General features: G+C 40.8%; 1 protein-coding gene across 14 annotated transcripts in view; it reads right to left on the bottom strand.

Annotated features, from left to right (window-relative positions):
* Positions 1–5524: 5524 nt before the first annotated feature.
* MBTD1 (mbt domain containing 1) overlaps positions 5525–22373 on the bottom strand; it is an 83841-nt gene continuing 66992 nt past the window's right edge. For 11 of the 14 annotated variants that reach the window (XM_054546535.2, XM_054546536.2, XM_054546537.2 and 8 more), the window contains 5 exons: positions 21785–21867; positions 21140–21374; positions 20561–20638; positions 14453–14644; positions 5525–8756 (listed from right to left, as the gene is read on the bottom strand). In XM_054546535.2, the coding sequence (XP_054402510.1) occupies positions 8638–8756; positions 14453–14644; positions 20561–20638; positions 21140–21374; positions 21785–21867 (707 nt within the window). In that variant the 3' untranslated portion in view covers positions 5525–8637. The remainder of the gene's footprint in view (positions 8757–14452; positions 14645–20560; positions 20639–21139; positions 21375–21784; positions 21868–22373) is intronic. The other 3 variants (XM_024234985.3, XM_024234986.3, XM_063718137.1) reach the window with 1 other exon arrangement.

Here is a 22373-nt window from a genome sequence, read left to right as displayed (position 1 = left end):
TTACAGGTGTGAACCACCGCGCCCGGCCTATTTATTTATTTATTTGAGACAGAGTCTCGCTTTGTCGCCCAGGCTAGAGTGCAGTGGCGTGATCTCAGCTCACTGCAACCTCCACCTTCTGGGCTCAAGCCTAGTTGGTCAGGTGGTTCTTGTGCCTCAGCCTCCCGAGTAGCTGGGATTACAGGCATGAACCACTGCACCTGGCCACCTGTAAGAAAGATTTGTTGAAACTTGGAGTGAAACATACAGACTAGGGAAATACTCTAGATTTATATATCTGCTGATTACAAATTGGGCAAGTTACTTATTAGGAAATGGAAGCCTAAAGACATCTGTGAAATGGGCATATCTACCACTGTAATGCAAGATTAATGAAATTATATATATGCAGCTAACCTAGTGCTTTGCCTATAGTTGGTACATATTTCTGCAACCCTACCCCTTTAATTTTTTTCCCTGGGGTGAGATACTTATTCATGCTGGTTTCCTGGGCTAGATGCAGTGAGTGGTTGCTAGAGGCATATTCCCTGCTTTTGAGGTTAATTTTGCTGGATTGGAACAGTTGTAAAATGTTAATAGCACCTGTCAATACAAATCATTTGTAGCACTATCACCTGGAATCAATTATAAATTTATATTTCCTATTAAAAAACTGGTAAAAGCTAAATGTCACTCCTATATATAACAATCCTATGCTTTTTTTTTTTAAGATGGAGTCTTGCTCTGTCACCCAGGCTGGAGTGCAGTGGCCCGATCTTGGCTCACTGCAATCTCTGCCTCAGCCTCCCGAGTAGCTGGGTTTACAGGCGCCTGCCACCACACCCGGCTAATTTTTGTATTTTTAGTAGAGGCGGGGTTTCACCATCTTGGCCAGGCTGGTCTTCAGCTTCTGACCTTGTGATCCACCTGCCTCGGCTTCCCAAAGTGCTGGGATTATAGGCGTGAGCCACCGCGCCCAGCCAATCCTATGCTTTTTATGTATACTGCTACAGTAAATATAATACAATGACATTGTGACATAAGTACATATTTGGTCTCTGCCATTGGTTCCTGGCACACAGCTCCTAAAATCCTTGTAATCTCAAATGTTAGGTTTCTTATATGCTAATGATATGACTGGTGGCTGTGGGGGCTCCTGGATAGCCTCCCTACAACCTCCAAGAAGAGGAGAGGGGCTAAGGTTGAATTGCGCACCAATGGCCAATTATGCCATCAATCATGCCTATGTAATGAAGCCTCCATAAAACCCCAGAATAGGGTTTGGGGAGCTTCCAGATTGCTGAGGTGCTTGGAGGGTAGTACACTTGAGAGGGTAGCTCCATGCCATTTTCCACATACCCTGCCCCATGCATCTGGTCCATATATATACTTTATTTTTTAGAGATGGGGGTTTCGCTATGTTGTCCAGGCTAAGCTTTGAACTCCCAGCTCAAGCAGTCCTCCCCACTCAAGCCTCTTGAGTTGCTGGGATCACAGATGTGCACCACTGTGCCCAGCTACATCCTTTATTAAACCAATACATGTAAGTAGTGGTTCTCTGAGTTCTGTGATCCTCTCTAGCAACTTAACTGAATCTAAGAAGGGGGTCATGGGAACCCTTAATTTATGGCCAATTGGTCAGAAGAACAAAGTCATAACCTGGGGCTTGCAGTTGGCATTTGAAATGGGGGCAGTCTTGGGGGCCGGAGTCCTTAACCCGTGGGATCTGACTCCAGGTAGACGGTATCAGAATTGAAGGAGAGGACACCCAGCTGGTGTCTGCTGGACACTACATCTAGTGTCAGAAGTGTTGAGGTCAGTGACAGAGAGAAAACAGCTCAATTTTCCTTTGGAATGAAGTAAGAAATATTTTTAATGTTTTAGTACAAAAATATGTGTAAAGATTCTAGTTACAAGTCAACAATTGATGTTTATTTTAAAAATCATTCCTCAATTTCAAATGTAATTCATATATATTTATATATGCTACATTCTCATCACAGTTAAGCAGAGTTTAATACTAACATCTTAAGAGTCTGGGGCAGGGCCTGAGCACCTGCATTTCACTGTGCTACCAGTGACACTTAAGCATGTTGGTGGAGGTACCTGGGTTAGGAGCAGCCGCAAAGCATGGGCTTACTCTGCCAGGGCTGTTCAAAGAACTTTATATACATGCATTCATTGCATCTTCATGACTCTTGGGAGGCTGGCACCAGTATCCCCATTTTACAACGGAGGAAACTGAGCCAAGTTACATAACTAGCCAGTGGAGGAGGAGCCAGTTTCCAACCCGATAGCTGTCTTCAGACTCCATGCCCACGGCGACTATGCTTTACCGCCTTTTTTTTCCCTTTATTTTTGAGATGGAGTCTTGCACTGTCGCCCGGGCTGGAGTGCAGTGGTGCAATCTCGGCTTACTGCAACCTCTGCCTCTCAAGTTCAAGTGATTCTCCTGCCTCACCTCCTGAGTAGCTGGGATTACAGGCGCTCGCTACCACACCTGGCTAATTTTTTTTGTATTTTTAGTAGAGACGGGGTTTCACTATGTTGGCCAGGCTGGTCTTGAACTCCTGACTTTGTGATCCACCCGACTCGGCCTCCCAAAGTGCTTGGGATTACAGGCATAAGCCACCGTGCCCGGCCTTTTTTTTTGTTTTGTTTGAACTGTCTTTAAATACTTTCCCAAGTGATGTGAGGAAGTGAGTTTGGAGGGTAAGTGACGTCAACCTGTAGTGGTGAAAGCTGAGTAAGGCTTTGGATGTTAGGACTCAATTTGTTAGAACTGAATAAGAAATACGGAGTAGACTATGGTGAGATTTAAAGTACTGCTTCTGTGCTGGCGCCGTGGCTCACAACTGTAATCCCAGCACTTTGGGAGGCCGAGCCAGGCAGATCACCTGAAGTCAGGAGTCGAGACCAGCCTGACCAATATGGTGAAACCCTGTCTCCACTAAAAATACAAAATTAGCAGGGCATGGTGGTGCATGCCTGTAATCCCAGCTAAATTGGGAGGCTGAGGCAGGGGAATCACTTGAACCCAGCAGGTGTACATTGCAGTGAGCCGAGATTGCGCCATTGCACTCCAGCCTGGGCAACAAGAGCAAAACTCTGTCTCAAAAAAAAAAAAAAAAAAAAAAAAAAAATACTGCCTCTGGACGGTTTAGGTCCTAATCCTGCAGCAGCTAGGTGTGTGAAAGTAACAACTCATTTATTTATTTGAGAGACAGTCTCGGCTCTGTTGCCCAGGCTGGAGAGCAGTGGCTCACTCAGTTCACTGCAGCCTCTGCCTCCTGGGTTCAAGTGATTCTCGTGCTTCAGCCACCCAAGAAGCTGGGACTTCAGGTGTGTGCAAATATGCCCGGCTAATTTTTGTAGTTTTCGTAGAGATGGTGTTTCACCACGTTGGCCAGGCTGGTCTCAAGCAATCTGCCCACCTTGGCCTTCCAAAGTGTTAGGATTACAGACAGGCATGAGTCACTGTGCCTGCCTGAAAATGACATATCATTCAGAACATCTCATGCTTTCAATAAACCTTTTAAAAAAAAAATAGTAAAAGTGCATTATTATTTAAAATGCATTATTACCTTAGCTGGATGCAATGGCTCATGCCTGTAATCCCAGCACTTTGGGAGGCCAAGGCAGGAGCATCCCTTGAGCTCTTGAGACACTTGTTTCTGGGCATAACTAGTTTCCCAAGAAGCATGTAATGGTTTAAAGAAATACATGTGGCCAGGCGCGGTGGCTCATGCCTGTAATCCCAGCACTTTGGGAGGCTGAGGCCGACAGATCACGAGGTCAAGAGTTCAAGACCAGCCTGGCCCATATGGTGAAACCCCCATCTCTACTGAAAAATACAAAAATTAGCCAGGCGTGGTGGCGTGTGCCTGTAGTCCCAGATACTTGGGAGGATGGGGCAGAATTGCTAGAACCTGGAAGATGGAGGTTGCAGTGAGCTGAGATCACACCACTGTACTCCAGCCTAGGTGACAGAGTGAGACTCTATCTCAAAAAAAAAAAAAAAAAAAAAAAAAAAAAAATGCGGGGTGCAGTGGCTCACGCCTGTAATCCCAGCATTTTGGGAGGCTGCTGAGGCAGGCAGATCACGAGGTCAAGAGATCAAGACCATCCTGGCCAACATGGTGAAACCCCGTCTCTACTAAAAATACAAAAATTAGTTGGGTGTGGTGGTGTGCGCCTGTACTCCCAGCTACTTGGGAGGCTGAGGCAGGAGAATCACTTGAACCCAGGAGGCAGAGGCTGCAGTGAGCTGAGATTATGCCACTGCTCTCCAGCCTGGTGAGAGTGAGACTCCGTCTCAAAAAAAAAAAAATATATATATATATATATATATAATTTGTCAAAGCTCATGGGATAGTAAATGAGCACCAACCTAGGAATTCCAGCTTTCTACAGCAACTGTTCAAACCACTTAAGGTAGAAAGCAGGGCAGAAATTAGGCTTTTTTCTTGGAATGCGTTATATGAAATTAATCCCTGAAGAGACCCAGTCCATCTCATTACTGTCTTACATATTGTTTCCCAATTCATAAAAATCTCTACCAACTGCATCTGCAGTAAAAGCTGAATAATTTTCCAAAGAGCCAGCTGTTGGTAAAGGAGGGCTTTTTTGCATTCCCTTTTAATGTTAAGGGCAAGAGCTAGCTGGGATACTTTACTTACATACAATTAACTTTTGCTGCTGAGGTTAATGGAGTTAAAAAAAAAAGTCTCCTACTAGCCGGGTGCAGTGGCTCACGCCTGTAATCCCAGCACTTTGGGAGGCCGAGGTGGGCGGATCACGAGGTCAGGAGATCGAGACCATCCTGGCTAACACGGTGAAACCCCGTCTCTACTAAAAATACAAAAAATTAGCTGGGCGTGGTGGCAGGCGCCTGTATTCCCAGCTACTCAGGAGGCTGAGGCGGGAGAATGGTGTGAACACGGGAGGTGGAGGTTGCAGTGAGCCAATATAGCGCCACTTCACTCCAGCCTGGGCGACAGAGCAAGGCTCCGTCTCAAAAAAAAAAAAAAAAGTCTCCTACTAAGCATGCCAACCCCAAAACACGATGTTCTAGCTAAGATGGTTTAATTTCCCCATAAAGGTCCCTATTCACCTTGGCTCCTGCTGTGGTTTTTGCCCTTTCCCTCCCTGCCCATGAAATCCCACCTCCAATGCAACCTCATCCATATGTGTAACCATACTACACCTCCAATGCAACCTCATCCATATGTGTAACCATACTACACCTCCAATGCAACCTCATCCATATGTGTAACCATACTACACCTCCAATGCAACCTCATCCATATGTGTAACCATACTACACCTCCAATGCAACCTCATCCATATGTGTAACCATACTACTCTTGGCTCCCTTGCCAGCTAGTGGTAAATTCTTCCTTACAGCACTCATGTGCCTGCTACCCCTTGTAAGAGGAAGGGTCTGATCCAACTTTCATAGGGGTCTCTGACTGCTTATAGAGGGCACGCAATAGAAAAGCAACCCCCCAAACCAAAGCATATTAAAGAACTGCTCAAATCCAGCTTAACTTCAACATTTTATTTTGTGTAAAAAAGGGCAAATTTAGTGAATTATTTTCATCTTGTACACAAAGTTATAATTTTAATGCTTTTCACATCCATGCTGAAAATCTGCAATTTGGTAAAAATGAAAGGAACATAAATTTTTCCAAACGAATTTTTCACGCCATTATATATACACTTCATGAGAAAGTTTCAAACACTTTCTCAATGATCACGAGTTACCAAGAAAATAAAAGATTAAATTTGTACAGGTATTGATCTATATATCAAATACATACAGAAATGATGTAAAAACCTTATGCAGTTTACTTGACCTCTGTCCTCAAAAGATTTGCCCAGGGACAGATGCTTTTCTTTTGTATAAATGACTGTGGCTTTATTTAAAATATGAAAATCAAAGGAAGAAACCCAGTTTAATCACAGTATTTTTAAAATCCCTTCCCAATATTAAAGGATCATTACCAATATATAGCACCATAATACAAATATTGATGGGAGAGGGTATTCACATCACGCAAAATTAATAATAATAATAAAAACAAACAAACACTGAAAACCCGTGTTAGTATTGTAGAATAAGAAGTTGATAACAGCTTTAGCTTTCCTCATACACGGCAAGGAAAAGGTTAAAGAGTTTAAACTACCAAAAGTCCCCAAATAAATCCTAACAGGAAAAACAAAACAAAACAAAAACAAACCCAAGGTCAGCAGTACATTTTGAACCGTAAAAAAGAATGGGGCGATTGAGTTGTACAACTGGAGTTATGGCTAAGACATAAATCTCCTCTGCATTAATTATTTTTCGGTTCGTCAGCAGTAGGAGTTAGTGTGTGAACAATGAAAGAGGGCTTTAGGTTGTGTTTAGACTGTAGGAAAGTCCTTACCAACCTTCAACTGTTGGTCACGGGATCAAGACAAGAAACACTTCATGAATTAGGAAATTCTAAAACACTCAGAGCCTGGGTTTGCTATAGAATTGGAAGCTTATGAAACCTGGGTATAAATGAGCATTTCATAGATTACCAGGACTGACTAGCTCCAAATCCTCTCTCTCCTGGTTTAGGCAGTTCCCCATGGAGCTCCTAAATCCAAGGTACTGGCAGAGTACACTATACAACAGGCTTCTTGTGCCTATGCTGTGGAATTAGTCCTGGGTTTAATTCAGTGAGCCTGAGAATAAAGACTGCTGTAACCCTTGCTTTGGAATACTTCTAGGCTTTAAGTTTACAAGAAGATTTTTCAAAGTTAAAGATATGGGAAGTGTGAGGATGTCACATTTACAGTAGGTCCCTCTCAGCAATGTTAAGATAAATATCCAGTAATTTAACAGCTGAATTCACATATATTTGACACATGAGAATCAACTTGTGTTGATGTGATCTGCATTTATGCCCCTAAAGAGTCAGTATTAAGAAATGGTGACATGCGATTCCATACATTCTTACACTATAAAGTAACAAATTTTACTTCCAGTAGCTATTATAAAACCTTATGTTATTAACCCCTCTTGCATAGAATGAGGTAAACCTGTGCGTATTACCAATGCTATTATTCCCAAAAGTAGAGCAATATTTTAGAAAATAAATTGCTGGTTTTTTTTAACGTTCTATGCATTTTAAAATTCAAACAAAAATCTTACCTAAAATGGTCTCCTGGGGCTTTCCATTAACATTTTTTAAAGCATTCCATAGGCTGAAGGACTGTAGAGGTTAATCATTTTGATTAATTTCTAATTAGCCCTACCTATATTCCAGAGGAGATGGTCAATATTACCACTCTGAAGAGGCCAGGCTAAGACCCAGAAGCACTTCTAGAACAGATGCAATTAATTCCTGAGAGTTTAGTTTATGAACCTCACTGGTAAATGCTAGAGCGCTCTCATTCAGTCACAACTCAGTAGAAAGTTAGAAAATGCAGAGAGCAAACCTTTCACCAATTTACCCTTGTATCCTTTTTTTTTTTTTAAAAAGGAAGTCATGTGAATTTTAAAACAGGGAATGTTCAAAATGGTCCAAATCGGTTATTATTAAAATAAATCCTGAATACAATTAAAGACAATTATATATATATATATATGGAATTTTAAGAAAATTAAATTCTCTTTCAAATTAGTTTTCTACCAAATCCAGGATAGATAAAAGCAGAGCTGGAATGATTTTGAAATCTAAACTTATTTTGGCTTTGAATAACTTTCAATTCGATTCTCCTAATACAGAACATCTGTTTTTGGTTGTGGTTATACCAAGCTGTTATTTCACAGATAGAGGGAAATGGCAGAGAACTGATCAGAATCCCTTTTGTGGGGTATTTTTTTTTAGAAAGGAAAATAAACTAAGGACAACATTACATTTTCCCCAACCCCTCAATGTGTAGACTGAGATCCTGTATATCTTGTCAACCATTCCAGTTTAACACTTTAGTGTTAGGATAATTCTAATCATTTTTTTTTAATTAAAAGAGAACATATAAAAGTATCCAGAGTTCTTCCAGTTTCATACAGAACTCCAAATAAATTTTCACAGAATGAAAAATATTTCTGTACAAACATTTAAAATGGGCTGCAATAAAATGCCAACAAGCAGAAATAATGACCCTTCCATGACCTTTGTGGTGATGACCCCTCCGTGAGGAGTTCAGTTGCATATTTCTGCAGCAAAGGAAGCTGGAGATGTGACTGGCCTAACTTCTAAAAATCCCAAAATCTCCCAACAGGTACCAAAAAGGTTCATTTGTAATGACAGTTCATTTGCATTTAACAGCTATATCCTTCTTAAATCATTTCCTTCAATCCTGCTACCTAAACTTTAATCTTACCAAAAAAGTTAGAATTTCAGTTCTTGTTAACAATGCACATAAATCCAAACTTGGAAAATATTACAAAATTCTTTCAAAAGCTTCAAATACAACACAAAAATTGTCCATCTTTATAAATTGAAAATTTCCCACCCCACCCCCCGACTAAAATAGTTCCCCCACCCACCTGAAAAATCTGGAACTGAAATCTTTTATGTTTAGCAAAATGTCCCAGTAGAATAGCCCCCTGTACAGCTGGATTGATTATAAATCAGTCCTGTGTAAAATCCTTCCCCTCCCGCCCTCAGTTTCTGAGCCACCTCATGGCTCTTGTTTGATGTAGAAGTTGGCAGAGCCATTGCTTTCCTGATCAGATGCTCCTTGAAGGAAATTATAATCCTCTCCATCCAGCAACTCCTCCTTCAGCTGCAGTGTCGTCACTGAATGAAAGAGAGAGAAACATATGGGCATTAAGGCTCTCTAGGGTACTCGGATTGCCTGTGATCTTCATGTTCCGTCAGCTTTACAGTTATTAAGACTTCTTCATTTCTTCAGTAACTTCAAGTTAAATCCCTGAAGTACGAGCATTCAGTTCATTTTAATTTTCAAGTATATTAGCAGTTAAGAAACATTCTGGAAAGGAACAGTACTGTGTAATGGACATCTTCAATGAAATGTTCATGGTAATGGTGCTCACTAATCTGACTGGGATAATGAGAATTTTGTTTGTGATTAAGTATTCACTTTTATGTCAATGTTTGTACAAACAATGATGTAGTTCTTTCATGATTCTTAAGTACAATCTTTTTTTTTTTTTTTTTTTTGAGATGGAGTCTCACTCTGTCATCAGGCTAGAGCGCAGTGGAGTGAACTCGGCTTACTGCAACCTCTGCTTCCCAGTTCAAGCGATTCTCCTGCCTCAGCCTCCCAAGTAGCTGGGACTACAGGCACGTACCACCATGCCTGACTAATTTTTTGTATTTTAGTAGAGACGTGGTTTCACCGTATTGGCCAGGATGGTCTCGATCTCCTGATCTTGTGATCTGTCCGCCTCAGCCTCCCAAAGGGTTGGGATTACAGGCGTGAGCCACCGCGCCTGGCCTCATAAGTACAATCTTAATTACCAACACAATAAATATGACTTTAATATATTATTAATCCCAAAGAGTATTATTTATTTATTTTTGAGATGGAGTCTCGCTCTGTAGCCAGGCTGGAGTGCAGTGGTGTGATCTCGGCTCACTGCAACCTCCACTTCCCGGGTTCAAGCGGTTCTCCTGCCTCAGCACTGCCCCCTCAAGTAGCTGGGACTGCAGGCACCCACCACCACACCCAGCTGATTTTTGTATTTTTAGTAGAGACAGGGTTTCATCATGTTGGCCAGGATGGTCTTGATCTCTTGACCTTGTGATCTGCCCACCTCGGCCTCCCAAAGTGCTGGGATGACAGGCGTGAGCCACCGCACCCAGCCTCAAGGAGTACTTTTATTAAAAAGATTCTCTGAAAAAAAAGATATATATCTGATGTTAAATAAAAACATTAAAAAATTATAAATTATATAAGGATGTAACATATATTTTTAAAAAGTTTATCTGGGCTGGATGTGGTAGCAGCCTGGGCAATGTAGCAAATCCCCATCTCTACAAAAAACAACAAAAAAAAAGCTGGGTATGGCTGTGCAAGCCTGTAGTCCCAGCTACTCAGGACTGAGGCAGAAGGATTGCTAGAGCCCAGGAGTTCGAGATTACAGTGACCTGATTGTGTCATTGCACTCTAGCCTGAGTGGCAGAGTGAGACCCTGTGTACCTCTCCCTCCTACCAAGAAAAACTAATATTAAACTCCTGAGCCGAGTGTGGTGGCTAATGCTTACAGTCCCAGCTATGTAGGAGGACAAGGCATGAGGCCAGTTCAAAGCTGAGTGCCTGCCTGAGTTCTTATCTGATGACTTACTTTTTAACGAAAATAAATTAACAGTATAGCCATGTTTCCGTAAGTCTTTAGTATGGAAAACGGTTTTTCAGTTTCATATCCCCAAAGTGCTGGGATTACAGGTGTGAGCCACCACGCCTGGCTGTGTTCAGGTTACCGTCTAACCAAAGTTGAGCTCAAATAATTTAAACAGATGAGGTGGTCTTTTGTGCTAACACATCCACTTCAATCTAGTCCCATGGTGGGCAATGCTCCCTTCTTCCCCAACTTCTTTAGCATACACGGATCTGCTCAATCAGAAGTCAGAAACTGCTTTTTCCACCCCTGCCTGGGCCCTGTGCAATTTTTTTTTTTTTTGAGACACAGTCTCACTCCATCACCCAGGCTGTGGTGCAGTGGCATGATCTCAGCTTACTGCAACTTCCACCTCCCGGGTTCAAGTGATTCTCATGCCTCAGCCTCCCAAGTGGCTGGGATTATAGGTGTGTGCCACCACGCCTGGCGAATTCTTTTGTATTTTTAGTAGAGATGGGGTTTTGCCATGTTGGCTGGGCTGGTCTTGAACTCCTAGCCTCATGTGATCCACCCACCTTGGCCTCCCAAAGCGTTTGGATTACAGGTGTGAGCCACCGCACCTGGCCTCTTTATACATTTGAGTGGTTCTTTACACATTTGACTGAATATTTCGATACAAGAGATTTCACATGAAAATCTGAAAAGTAGATAGACTTGGAAACATGAGCACAGCATCCTTAAAGAGCTGTGATCAATGGGAACTGACTGGCTACTTACTACCCCCTGAATCTGGGCAGCCTGAGATCTCTGTCCACCACAGAGCTCACTGCCCAGGTTGCCCACAATACTCACACAGGTAACCACCAGCCCCTGCAGGCATCTGGCCCTAGATCAAGGGTAAAAGTTCTTCATTTTTCTCTATTATGTATCTTTTCATTAATAAATGGAGAGGATACACATATATGGGATGTAAACTGGAAACTGCTCATACAGAGAAAAAAATCAACTGATGAGAATGAGAACTCAGCAGAGTATCTGGATAGGTAGTATGCCATTTAAGTTTTTCATGAAGCAATGGCAGTGTCATCATGTGGAACAATATTAAAATTGCTACAACTTTTAAAGTCAAATAGTACAGTCAGAAAAATACTTTATGTCTTTATTTTTTTAGTAGAGATGGGGTTTCACCATGTTGGTCAGGCTGGTCTCGAACTCCTGACCTCGTGATCCTCCCACCTTAGCCTCCCAAAGTGCTGGGATTACAGGCGTGAGCCACCGTGCCTGGCCCATGTCTTGATTTTAGTTACAAGCAATTAGTTTAAAAATAATGGCTGCTGACATCTTACTTGCTAATTTAAAGAATAATCTTTTTTTTTTTTTTTTTTAAGATAGTCTCGCTCTGTCACCTAGACTGGAGTGCAGTGGCACAATTTCGGCTCACTGCAACCTCCACCTCCCAGGTTCAAGTGATTCTCCTGCCTCAGCCTCCCAAGTAGTTGGGATTACAGGTGTGCACCACCACACCCGGCTAATTTTTGTATTTTCAGTAGAGATGTGGTTTCCTCATTTTGGCCAGCTGGTTTCAAACTCCTGATCTCAGGTGATCCACCTGCCTCAGCCTCCCAAAGTGCTGGGATTACAGGCGTAAGCCACTGTGCCCGGCCAAGAATAATCTTTTGAGAGATGGCAATTTATTTTATTTGGTACTGGTTTTGGTATTGATGATCAAAAATTTAACAGGCCAAAGACAGAAAAGTGAATACGTTATGCATATAATCATAGCAAACACCCATCAGACTGTTCAAATGTACAGCAAACAAGACTGTGCAGTTCTTCCTTTCATTAAAAAATTACTTAATATAAATAAAAATGCTTTTATGAGGAATGATATCAAATGTATGACAGTTATCCTTCAAATCTAGCCAGCATGCAGTCATTCAGCGTGAAGGCCATTTTAACAATACCTAGAAAATACACACATGGAAAAGAAAACAAAACCCAAGTTTCATTAAAGGTGCAGTACCCACAATAAAAGGTTGATTAAAACAGTATCTTGTTCTATGATGACTGGATGGCTAAATGAATGAGAAAAGAATTACTGTGCTTCAAGATCAAACATGTTTCATTCAAACGGATGTTTTTTAAAAAAATGTAAGAAAGGTAAGTTGTGATTCTAAAGCATATCCTGAAGCTATATGCATTACTGCTAACAACAAATTTCTGGATTATGCTTCTAGTCATGTTAAAATATGAAAATGATGTGCTAAAAAAAGTCACTCAAGATAAAGGTGAAACACTCACTCAGATGTGCAATGTTTTAATGTAAAGTTTCACTGTTTTCATGGAATCTAAAACAAAGCCTGTCATTATCTTCACATGAATCATTTCTCCCTTCCAGGCCTTCTCAATAAATGATGGATGAAATAAAACAGATCCTGTGGTTGAATGTCACTTTCTACACAAATGCCTTTTCTTTTCTCAGCTCTGTTTTTAGAAGGAAGTCACTTTGTTGACACTAATCACTAACATTTCAGGAGATAAGCTAACTGAAGTCACATTTTTCCAGCTACGAAGCCCATAAATAATAAACTCTTTCAACAGCTAATGAAACCATAGCTTTCAGATAGTTAAGGTAGCAATATAGTCCCTACTTAGTTTCATCAGAGAAAAATCACACCAAGTCCCACAAGTTGTGCCCCAGCTCAGAATATACTATAGACATCAGTGGAAGAAGGAAGTCACACAGGAGGCCAGGTGTTTCCTTCTAGTTCGTCTACTCTAAATACTTGGGTTTTGCCAGTGCCAGAAGTTCCGTTTTAAATGAATCAGTAACCTATCACAAAATGTGACATACATCTTCAAAACCAGCCTCATGCTTAAAGAAAATGCATCCAAGATCCAATAAAAGCTCAAATATATTCGGAACTCACAATATCCATACTTAAGTAATGCAAGACTATTTCATAAATAAGTGCAAAAAGAAAAAAACTCAGACAAGAAACTGGAATGCTCTTTAGACTCTGAACATTTTTCCGTTAAAGAGCAGGTGACATTGGATTTACAATCCTAATTTGTTTTTCGTACAAAAGTAGTAGTGTAATTTCCTCTGGATGTAAGAACATCACAATGATCTTCAGAGAAAAAGACTGGGAAGGGGGCAAGATGGCCTAATACATTATGAGGGAGGCAAAAGCTAAAGAACATATCCTAAAATGGCAAAAACCACCAAAAAAACCAACACCGGAAACAAACAAGAAAACCCCCATAGGTGCAAAAATATTAGCGAACAGAAGAATGAGAAGAAAACAGAGCTAGGTAACAAGTCTCATCTAGGTTTTCAACATACAAGACATTTTAAAGAATGCTGATTATAGAAAACAATTTAGTCTAAAAGCAATAGTTAGCATATGGCAGAACATATGCTAAGGCAGGTATAACTTTGGCTTTGAAGCTGTATGAGCTGATCTGTACTCACACCTGAAGTTCATCATACCTAAGTGAAGTCCTCATACCCTATGATAATACCATGCTTGTTCTTAGTAATTACAAAGGGCAAAACCTTTTGCAGTCTTCCTTACAATCGACTACCTTGGCCTAACCAATTACACTCAAATCAAATGCCACTGACTATTTAATCACTATACATACATAATCATGAACTTACGGAAATAATAAAATGCAGGTATTGAATTTCCAAATTTGTTATTCAACTAAGATTGTGATCAATGTTACTGCCACAACTAAAATTAAACTGGAACTCAAAACACATCCTTTCCATGAATGAGACACTATGAAATGTTATGAACAAAGCCTCGTTTTTCTGTCTTTTTAATCAGACTTATCCCTAATGACACACTTTGTTCCCAGGTCAAGTCACATACAATTCTGCAATGAGGAATGTTCAAAACCATGAAATATTCCAAGTTGTCTCACAATTCCAGAACTTGAAATTGTAACCACTCTTATTTGAAGCTTGGAAGTATTTTATAACGAAGTAAAAAATCCTTCCCTGATGTTTTGTCTTAGTGAAGTGACTACTAAGGACTAGTGAAATGAATTCTTTAGTTGAAAGAAAAAGAAAAAAAATTCAATGAGTCAGCATCTGTCTTGCGAGACCATGCTTTGTCTCCCACCACCCTACCCAGTACTTTTACCCTCTGAAGTACCTGAGATGCTGATGTGACTAATTACCTGTTTTGAGGCTGGGACTGAACTCTCGGCTAGTGCTGGGAGGTGGGAAGGCCTCCGGGGCTGTCTGTGCTGGAAGGGTTCGATATGGAGGAGGAGTCAACTCTTCGTCACCAGAGAAGCTCCTCCGCACCCCACCTGTCATAGGCAGGCTCGACAAACTGACAGGCTTCTTCCCAATTGGCATCTTCCTCTCTAAATATCAAGTCAGACTAAAGTAAGCTTTCACTTACATGCGTGGTAAGAAAAGTGCATTATATAACTAGGAAAGCTGTGCTGCACAGGACACTCTCAAAAGAGAACCAATTATGCAAAGTTTGTATTTCTGAAAACAAGGAAAGAGAGACTGAATGTGTGTGTTGGGGGAGATTGTTTCTACTCTCCGAGAGTCTGGTAATAATTAGTTCTGACTCTCAAATTTAAAACAAGACAAAGTAAAATGAATTACAGAGAGCTTTAAGAAAAGCTGGGCCGGCTGTGGTGGCTCACACCTGTAATCCCAGCACTTTGGGAGGCCAAGGTGGGTGGATCACGAGGTCAGGAGATCGAGACCATCCTGGCTCACACAGTGAAACCCCATCTCTACTAAAAATACAAAAATAGCTGGGTGTGGTGGCAGGCGCCTGTGGTCCCAGCTACTCAGGAGGCTGAGGCAGGAGAATGGCGTGAACCTGGGAGGCGGAGCTTGCAGTGAGCCGAGATCGCGCTGCTGCACTCCAGCCTGGGCGACAGAGCAAGACTCCGTCTCAAAAAAAAAAGAACAGCTGGCCAATTTCTTTCAAGAAAGTCTCTGCTTGAGGTGGGATAAAAACCCAAAGGAAGGAAGAAAGGGTCTTAAAACACTACTTTTAGGTAGCATTTCATAGCTCATATAAGCCCAAACACTGGTGGAGAAATCAAAACAATTTAAATGTATTATCTGGGTGTAGGATGTTACTGATATGAAATGTGCTTCCCTAACTTTTCGTTTACAATTCACTTTTTTAGAAAACACAATTCTTATTCTAAAACATACTTCCAAATTCAAAGCTTATTGCCTGTAAATTCTTAAGCAATCTGATTTATTCTGAAACAAATTTATCAGGCTGGGCATGGTGGCTTATGCCTGTAATCCCAGCACCTCGGGATGCCAAGGCAGAAGAATAAGGATGGCTTCAGGCCAGGAGTTTAAGACCAGCCTGGGCAACACAGTGAGACCCATCTCTACAAAAAATAAAAAAATTAGCTGGGCAATGCCGGAGTCTGATGTGGGAGATTTGCTTGAGCCCAGGGGTTCAAGGCTGCAGTGAGCTATGATTGTACCACAGTGCTCCAGGCTGGGCAATTTTTTTTTGTCTCAAAAAAAAAAAAAAAAGTATTACACCCTTCAGCTATAGTTTTCTATACAAATATAAGCCTTCCAAGACACGTACAATGCTTTTGCCAACCAAAAAAATACTCCGAACTCTGCAAATATTGAAGAACCAGGCATAGTGCATTAATCATACTGAAAGCTGAAGGATCAGTAGGGTACAGTGGCTCAAGCCTGTAATCCCAGCACTTTGGGAGGCCGAGGCAGGTGGACCACTTGAGGTCAGGAGTTCAAGACCAGCCTGGCCAACATGGTGAAAGCCTGCCTCTACTAAAAATACAAAAATTAGCCATAAGTAGTGGTGCACATCTGTAATCCCACTACTTGGGAGGCTGAAGCAGGAGAATCGCTTGAATCTGGGAGGCGGAGGTTGTGGCGAGCCGACAGCGCACCACTGCACTCCAGCCTGGGAGACAGAGGAAGACTCTGTCTCAAAAAGAAAGAAAGAAAAAAAAAAAAGCAAAAGGATCTTTATCTTTGTGATTGAGTTATGTCTGTTTTCTTCCAGATGACAGAATAAACCGAGTAAGAGCATAAAAAATTATGCTTCACAAAATCAAAACTAAAAGGTAAATGTAAGCCACACAGTATTCCTATGTAAAATGATGTGGGATTTAAGCTGTTATTGAGTAGATTCAATTCTCAAGAGCCAAACCAAAATCACATGCAGCAACAACTTAAGACTTTTTCCTAATATACCACATACTCACAGATAAAAATGCAAGGAGCAATGTCCACTCTTACTACTTACAGTAGTCTCCGAAAATGGTGAGATTTAAAGCAGAAATCAGTACTGCTTTTCCTGCTCTAGAATTACCACATCTTAAGGAAAAGAGGCTTTTGAGACTAGAGAGTGTCTATGATCCTTCTGGCAGAACCTTATACTTTTTCTCGAAAGTGTTAGTAATTATCCCTCCTTCGTGGCATGAACACAACTTACTACAAAGCTAGCTAGACCAATGAAGCTCATCAGCTGTTTCTGTACAATAAGCACTGCCAAAGAATATACCACTAACAGATGATCTTAAGTTCAAAAAGACCAACGAGCTGTAAGATGAAACAACAGAGCCAGAATATGATAATCTACCAAGGGAAACGTAAAAACAAAAGGTTTTATAGCCCATCTGGTATTTATATCAATCTGCCTGCAATGGATGACAGGTTTCTAAACCCCAAATACTTATTTGTGTAACTAAAGCTTAGTGAGAAAACTTTCTAAAAAACTGTTTGCTGAGTAATAGAAAAAAAATAAGAGGCGGCGGCACCATTAGAGTGAAAACTGCTGCTTCTTAATACGCCACTATACTTCCTTATCCTCAATTTTTTTTGAGACGGAGTTTTGCTCTTGTTGCCCAGGCTGGAGTGCAATGGCGCGATCTCGGCTCACTGCAACCTCTGCCTCCCAGGTTCAAGCGATTCTCCTGCCTCAGCCTCCCGAGTGCTGGGATTACAGGCATGCGCCACCACGCCTGGCTAATTTTGTATTTTTAGTAGAGACGGGGTTTCTCCATGTTGGTCAGGCTGGTCTCGAACTCCTGACCTCAGGTGATCTGCCCGCCTCGGCCTCCCAAAGTGCTGGGATAACAGGCGTGAGCCACCACGCCTGGCCTCAGGAAGTTTTTTAAAAAAAAACTTTGGCAACAAAGCCATACCTCACTTGGTGACACTACTTATAATTTTTATTTGGGCCATTTAATGTAAATATTTATATATATATTTGCTTTAAAAATTGTTTCAGAGTCTGGAGTGTTACATAATGTATGTTACACAGACTATATTTCTCTTCTAAAATCCACAAAATTCTGAATTCCAATGCACATCTGGTCCCAAAGGCATCTAATGAGGTACTGTGGGTTCATAGTTCTTTTCTTTTCTATGTCCAAAGGACAATTTAAAGGTATTAGAGATGATGTCATACTATTAGGAAATAGTAAAACGTTATAGTTAAGGAATATGTTACATGTAGACCAAAATTCATTTTTTCAGTGAATCCAGAACTCTAGTAATGGTAAATATCACTAAAAACCGGGGTGCTAATATTTCTTCATTAATTACATATTTCTTTCCATGTTTCCAGCCCATTAATTCAAAACAGTTTTAACTCCACAAGTCAGAAACAAATCCTACAAGAGTCACGCTGAGGGAGGCAAATAAATTGTCTACACAAAACTCACAGATAAGTTCTAAAAAGCAATGTCATATAGCCACTGAGTAATAAAAACCATTTTTAATTTGACATCTTGGAAATAAAATTCTGAAATTCCAAAGTCTTATCCAACAGAAAGTGAAAACAGACTTGTTATTTACTTCACAGAAAGCTTAGTGGTCATACCTGCTATTGTCAGTCCACTGACATAAATGAAGTTCCCATGTGAATTCTTGCTACTCATTTAGATACATGAGAACTCCCTTTCATCAGGCTGGTTTGGCAATGCTCCCTAAAGTTCTTTTAGGTGAGCATCAGACCTGGCAAGCAGCTGGTGGGCAAAATAATTCTGGGCCTGTGGGAGGCTTGTGCCTATAAACGAGAGGTCAAGAGACAGGCCTGTAGGTTGCTACTTGTGTGTGGCTGACATGGGTTTTGAGCTGGGAGAAAACTTATCTTTCAAAGTACTACTACAGTGGACAGCAAAAATTTTTAAGTTTCCCACTTAACAAGCAAACATCAGAAAGGTTAGAACAGAGTATATTCGATTCTTCTTGCTACTTCAGTCTCTAGGTTGTTAATGAGGCAGATCAGCATGTACCTGAGCATATTTGGCAAGTCAGCTGGAAAAATCTGTTTCAGTTTTAATCCTCAAGTGTACTTTTACATTTTTTAAATAGCTTGTTTTTTTCTTCCTTTTTTTTGTTTTTAGAGATGGGGTCTTGCCATGTTGCCCAGACTGGTCTAAAGCCATCTGCCTGCCTCGGCCTCCCAAAATTGCTGGGATTAATTACAGGCATGAGCCACCGCATCCAGTCCAATTTAAAAAATATCTTTAAATAAAAATTGGCCAGACTCAGAGGATCACACCTGTAATCCCAGCACTTTGGGAGGCCAAGGCAGGCAGATGGATCGCTTGAGCCCAGGAGTTTGAGACCAGCCTGGGCAATATGGTGAGACATCATTTCTATAAAAATATAAAAACTAGCTGGGCATGGTGGTATACTCCTGTGGTCCCAGCTACTCTAGGGGCTGAGGTGGGAGAATTGCTTGTACCTGGCAAGTCGAGGCTGCAGTGAGCCAAGATCATACCACTCCATTCCAGCCTGGGCGACAGACTGAGACTCTGTCTCAAAAAAAAAAAAAAAAAATGTATATATATATATATATATATATATATATAAATAACCTTATCTAAGAATGAAATGAAATATGGCCAGGTGTGATGGCTCATGCCTGTAATCCCAGCACTTTGGGAGGCTGAGGTGGGCAGACTGCTTGAGTCCAGAAGTTTGAGACCAGCCTGGGCAACGTGGCAAGACTCTGCCTCTACAAAAAAATACAAAACTTAGCTGGGTGTGTGGCAACACATGCCTGTGGTCCAAGCTACTCAGGAGGCTGGGGTGGGAGGACTGCTTGAGCCAGGGAAGGTCAAGGCTGTAGTGAGCGGAGATTGTGCCACTGCACTCCCTTCCAGCCTGGACAACAAAGTGAGGCCTTGTCTCAAAAAAGAATGACAAGTTTTATGAAGAGAGAAAGCTATGGCTTTCTATGGTGGGGAAATAAGATTTAAAAAAAATCAAATATAGTTATCAATATATTTTATATTACTTTGGCTTATGCCAACAATTCACTGTAAGGTAAAATACAGTACAGAAAGAATTTCTTTTTTTTTTGTTTGAGATGGAGTTTTGCTCTTGTTGCCTAGGCTAGAGTGCAATGGCACAATCTCGGCTCACCTCAACCTCTGCCTCCTGGGTTCAAGCGATTCTCCTGCCTCAGCCTCCCAAGTAGCTGGGATTACAGGCATGCACCACCATGCCCGGCTAATTTTTTAGTATAGAAAGCATTTCTAGAAAAATTTGGTAAAGCTTGTTTGCCATCAACGAGGATTTCTTACCAGTATCACTCTAGAAAGTTTTGCTTTCTAGGAAAAATGGGTTTATTAGGCTTTACATCTACTGTAAGCATCAAGCATCTGCTAATTTTTTTTTTTTTTTTTTTTTTTTTGAGACAAAGAGTCTTGCTGTGTTGCCCAGCTGGAGTGTAGTGGCGTGATCTTGGCTCACTGCAACCTCCACCTCCTGGGTTCAAGTGATTCTCTTGCCTCAGCCTCCCGAGTAGCTGGGACCTCAGGCGCGTGCCACCACGCCCGGCAGATTTTTTGTATTTTTGGTGGAGAGAGGGTTTCACCGTGTTAGCCAGGATGGTCTCGATCTTCTGACCTTGTGATCTGCCTGCCTCGGTCTCCTAAAGTGCTGGGATTACAGGCGTGAGCCACTGCACCTGGCTGCTAATTTTTCTTTTTAAATAAAGTTTTTAAAAAGGATTAACTTTCAGTAGGTTTTACATATTATTTCAAGAATCATTCACAGACTCTATTCTTTACCACATATACTTTAAATACTGTGGTAATCATTTCTCCTGTTAGTAAAATATCAGTGTTTCTCATTATTTCAAGGGTTTGCCTTTTATGGCATACTGCACCTTTAAGCATAATACATAATGCACAATTATCAGTTCTCACAAGAGATATCATTTTCTGTCCAAGAATACTGTGACTCCAATTAGTTAACAATTAGAAAATGTATGTGAACACCACGTGGTGACCCACTTTTCTTATGTCCTTTGTATTGCTGGGACTTAGCCTTTTTCTTCTGTTTTGATGAAGCTGATTGGTTTTCTCTTGATGCTGAAAAATAAAAAGGGAAAATTGGTACCAGATAATTGTTTACAATTTAGACGATACAGCTGTCTAGATACAACTTAGATGAATTATCTTTACCAAGACCATTATACTTAAGTACATGATGCTCTGAAAATAAGGGTACTTGTTCCTACAAAACCATAGCCTCAACATGAGACAGATTCCACTATTTACTCAAAAGCATTTATTACATACCAATAAACTTTTAGTCTGTAATTTTTAACTCACTAAAATAGTAAGTCTAGTTTAATTTGGTGATTGTTGTGTTTCTATAGTCATTATGTAATTGACTATTGGATTCACACTGCCATGGTACACATGGTCTGATTCTGTGATATTGTTGTTGAGTCTCAATGTCTTACCTGGCAACCAATCAGACATAGGTATATTCTTGTCCTGTGAGCTCATAAGATGACTTATGTGAGATAGTCCTCTGGAGAATTGCTGATTTTTACAAAAGGACACCTTTTCTGTATACCAACTTACACTGTGATGCTGGAGGCTGTAGTTGATATCCAGTTAACTGACACCACCCTACAGGATAGAGGTCAGGGGACTCACAGTCTACCCACTGATCATACTCTTCTTCCCATCCATCAAAATGTATCCTCAAGAGACGATGAATAATTCGAGTTACTGTGGCTACACATATTAAACGTGGCTCCATGAGATCTACTGCTTCTAATTTCATTCCTACACGAAATCCGTGATTTGGAACATCCTGACACAGAGAAGAAAACATTAATATTGGTATAAAGAAGAAAGAATGCACAACCCCACTATCACTAAGAAAGCAAAAAACAGAAGCAACTAGCTAAATAACATAATTTAAACCATGAATTCCAAATAATTCCTTAACTATTTAAACATAATACAAAGGTGAAGTATTTAAAAACTTGTTAGGAAAAGTCTTCATTTCTATTTCCTTCAGATTAAAAACGAAACATAGTTTGGAAACAAGTTTTGATTCCCAGGTAAAGAAAATATTTATATTGTTTCATTGCTGTATTTGTTTATATTATATCTCCACTAAGAAATTCTAATACAAGGCAAAGACATTTTTATGAACACAAATTGTATTTGTGGGGCATTAATAAGTCCTCACATAATTATGCTGCCATTTAAATTTACCTTATTAAATAGTTTTACTGGTGCTGCAATGGAGCCAGTTTCCCTGAGGTAGTCAAACCATTTAAAAGGAAGTTTTGTGTAACCTAAAAAACACAACTGGTTTAACTAGCAGTTCATTTAAAATTAGCATAATATTAAAATGCAGACAAAAAGTAACAGTACACAAAATCTTAAGAGCATAGGTTATATGATCAACTTTATTTTTTTTGAGACAGGGTCTTGCTCTGTGGCCCAGGCTGGAGTGCAGTAGTGCCCTCAACGGCTTACTGCAGCCTCAACCTCCAGGGCTCAAGTGATCCTCCTGCCTCAGCCTCTCTAGTAGCTGGGACTACAGGCGCATGCCACTGGGACAGGCTAATTTTTTGTTGTTTTTAGTAGAGACAGGGTCTCCCTATGTTGCCCGGGTTGTTCTCAAACTCCTGGTCTCAAGCAATCCTCCTACCTCAGTCTCCCAAAGTGCTGGGATTACTGGCGTGAGCCACTGCACCTGGCCTATATGATTTATGCTGCTGAGTGCAATAATTCCTCCATGTTACACAGATTTCCCTCCCCTTTCTAGAAACACTGGTGTGCCTACTTAGTCTAATGC

The sequence above is a fragment of the Pongo abelii genome, chromosome 19 (assembly GCF_028885655.2).
Source record: "Pongo abelii isolate AG06213 chromosome 19, NHGRI_mPonAbe1-v2.0_pri, whole genome shotgun sequence".
In the NCBI taxonomy this organism is placed as follows: Eukaryota; Metazoa; Chordata; class Mammalia; order Primates; family Hominidae; genus Pongo; species Pongo abelii.
The sequence above is the reverse complement of the archived record's forward strand: the minus strand, read 5'-3'. Positions and strand labels throughout refer to the sequence as shown.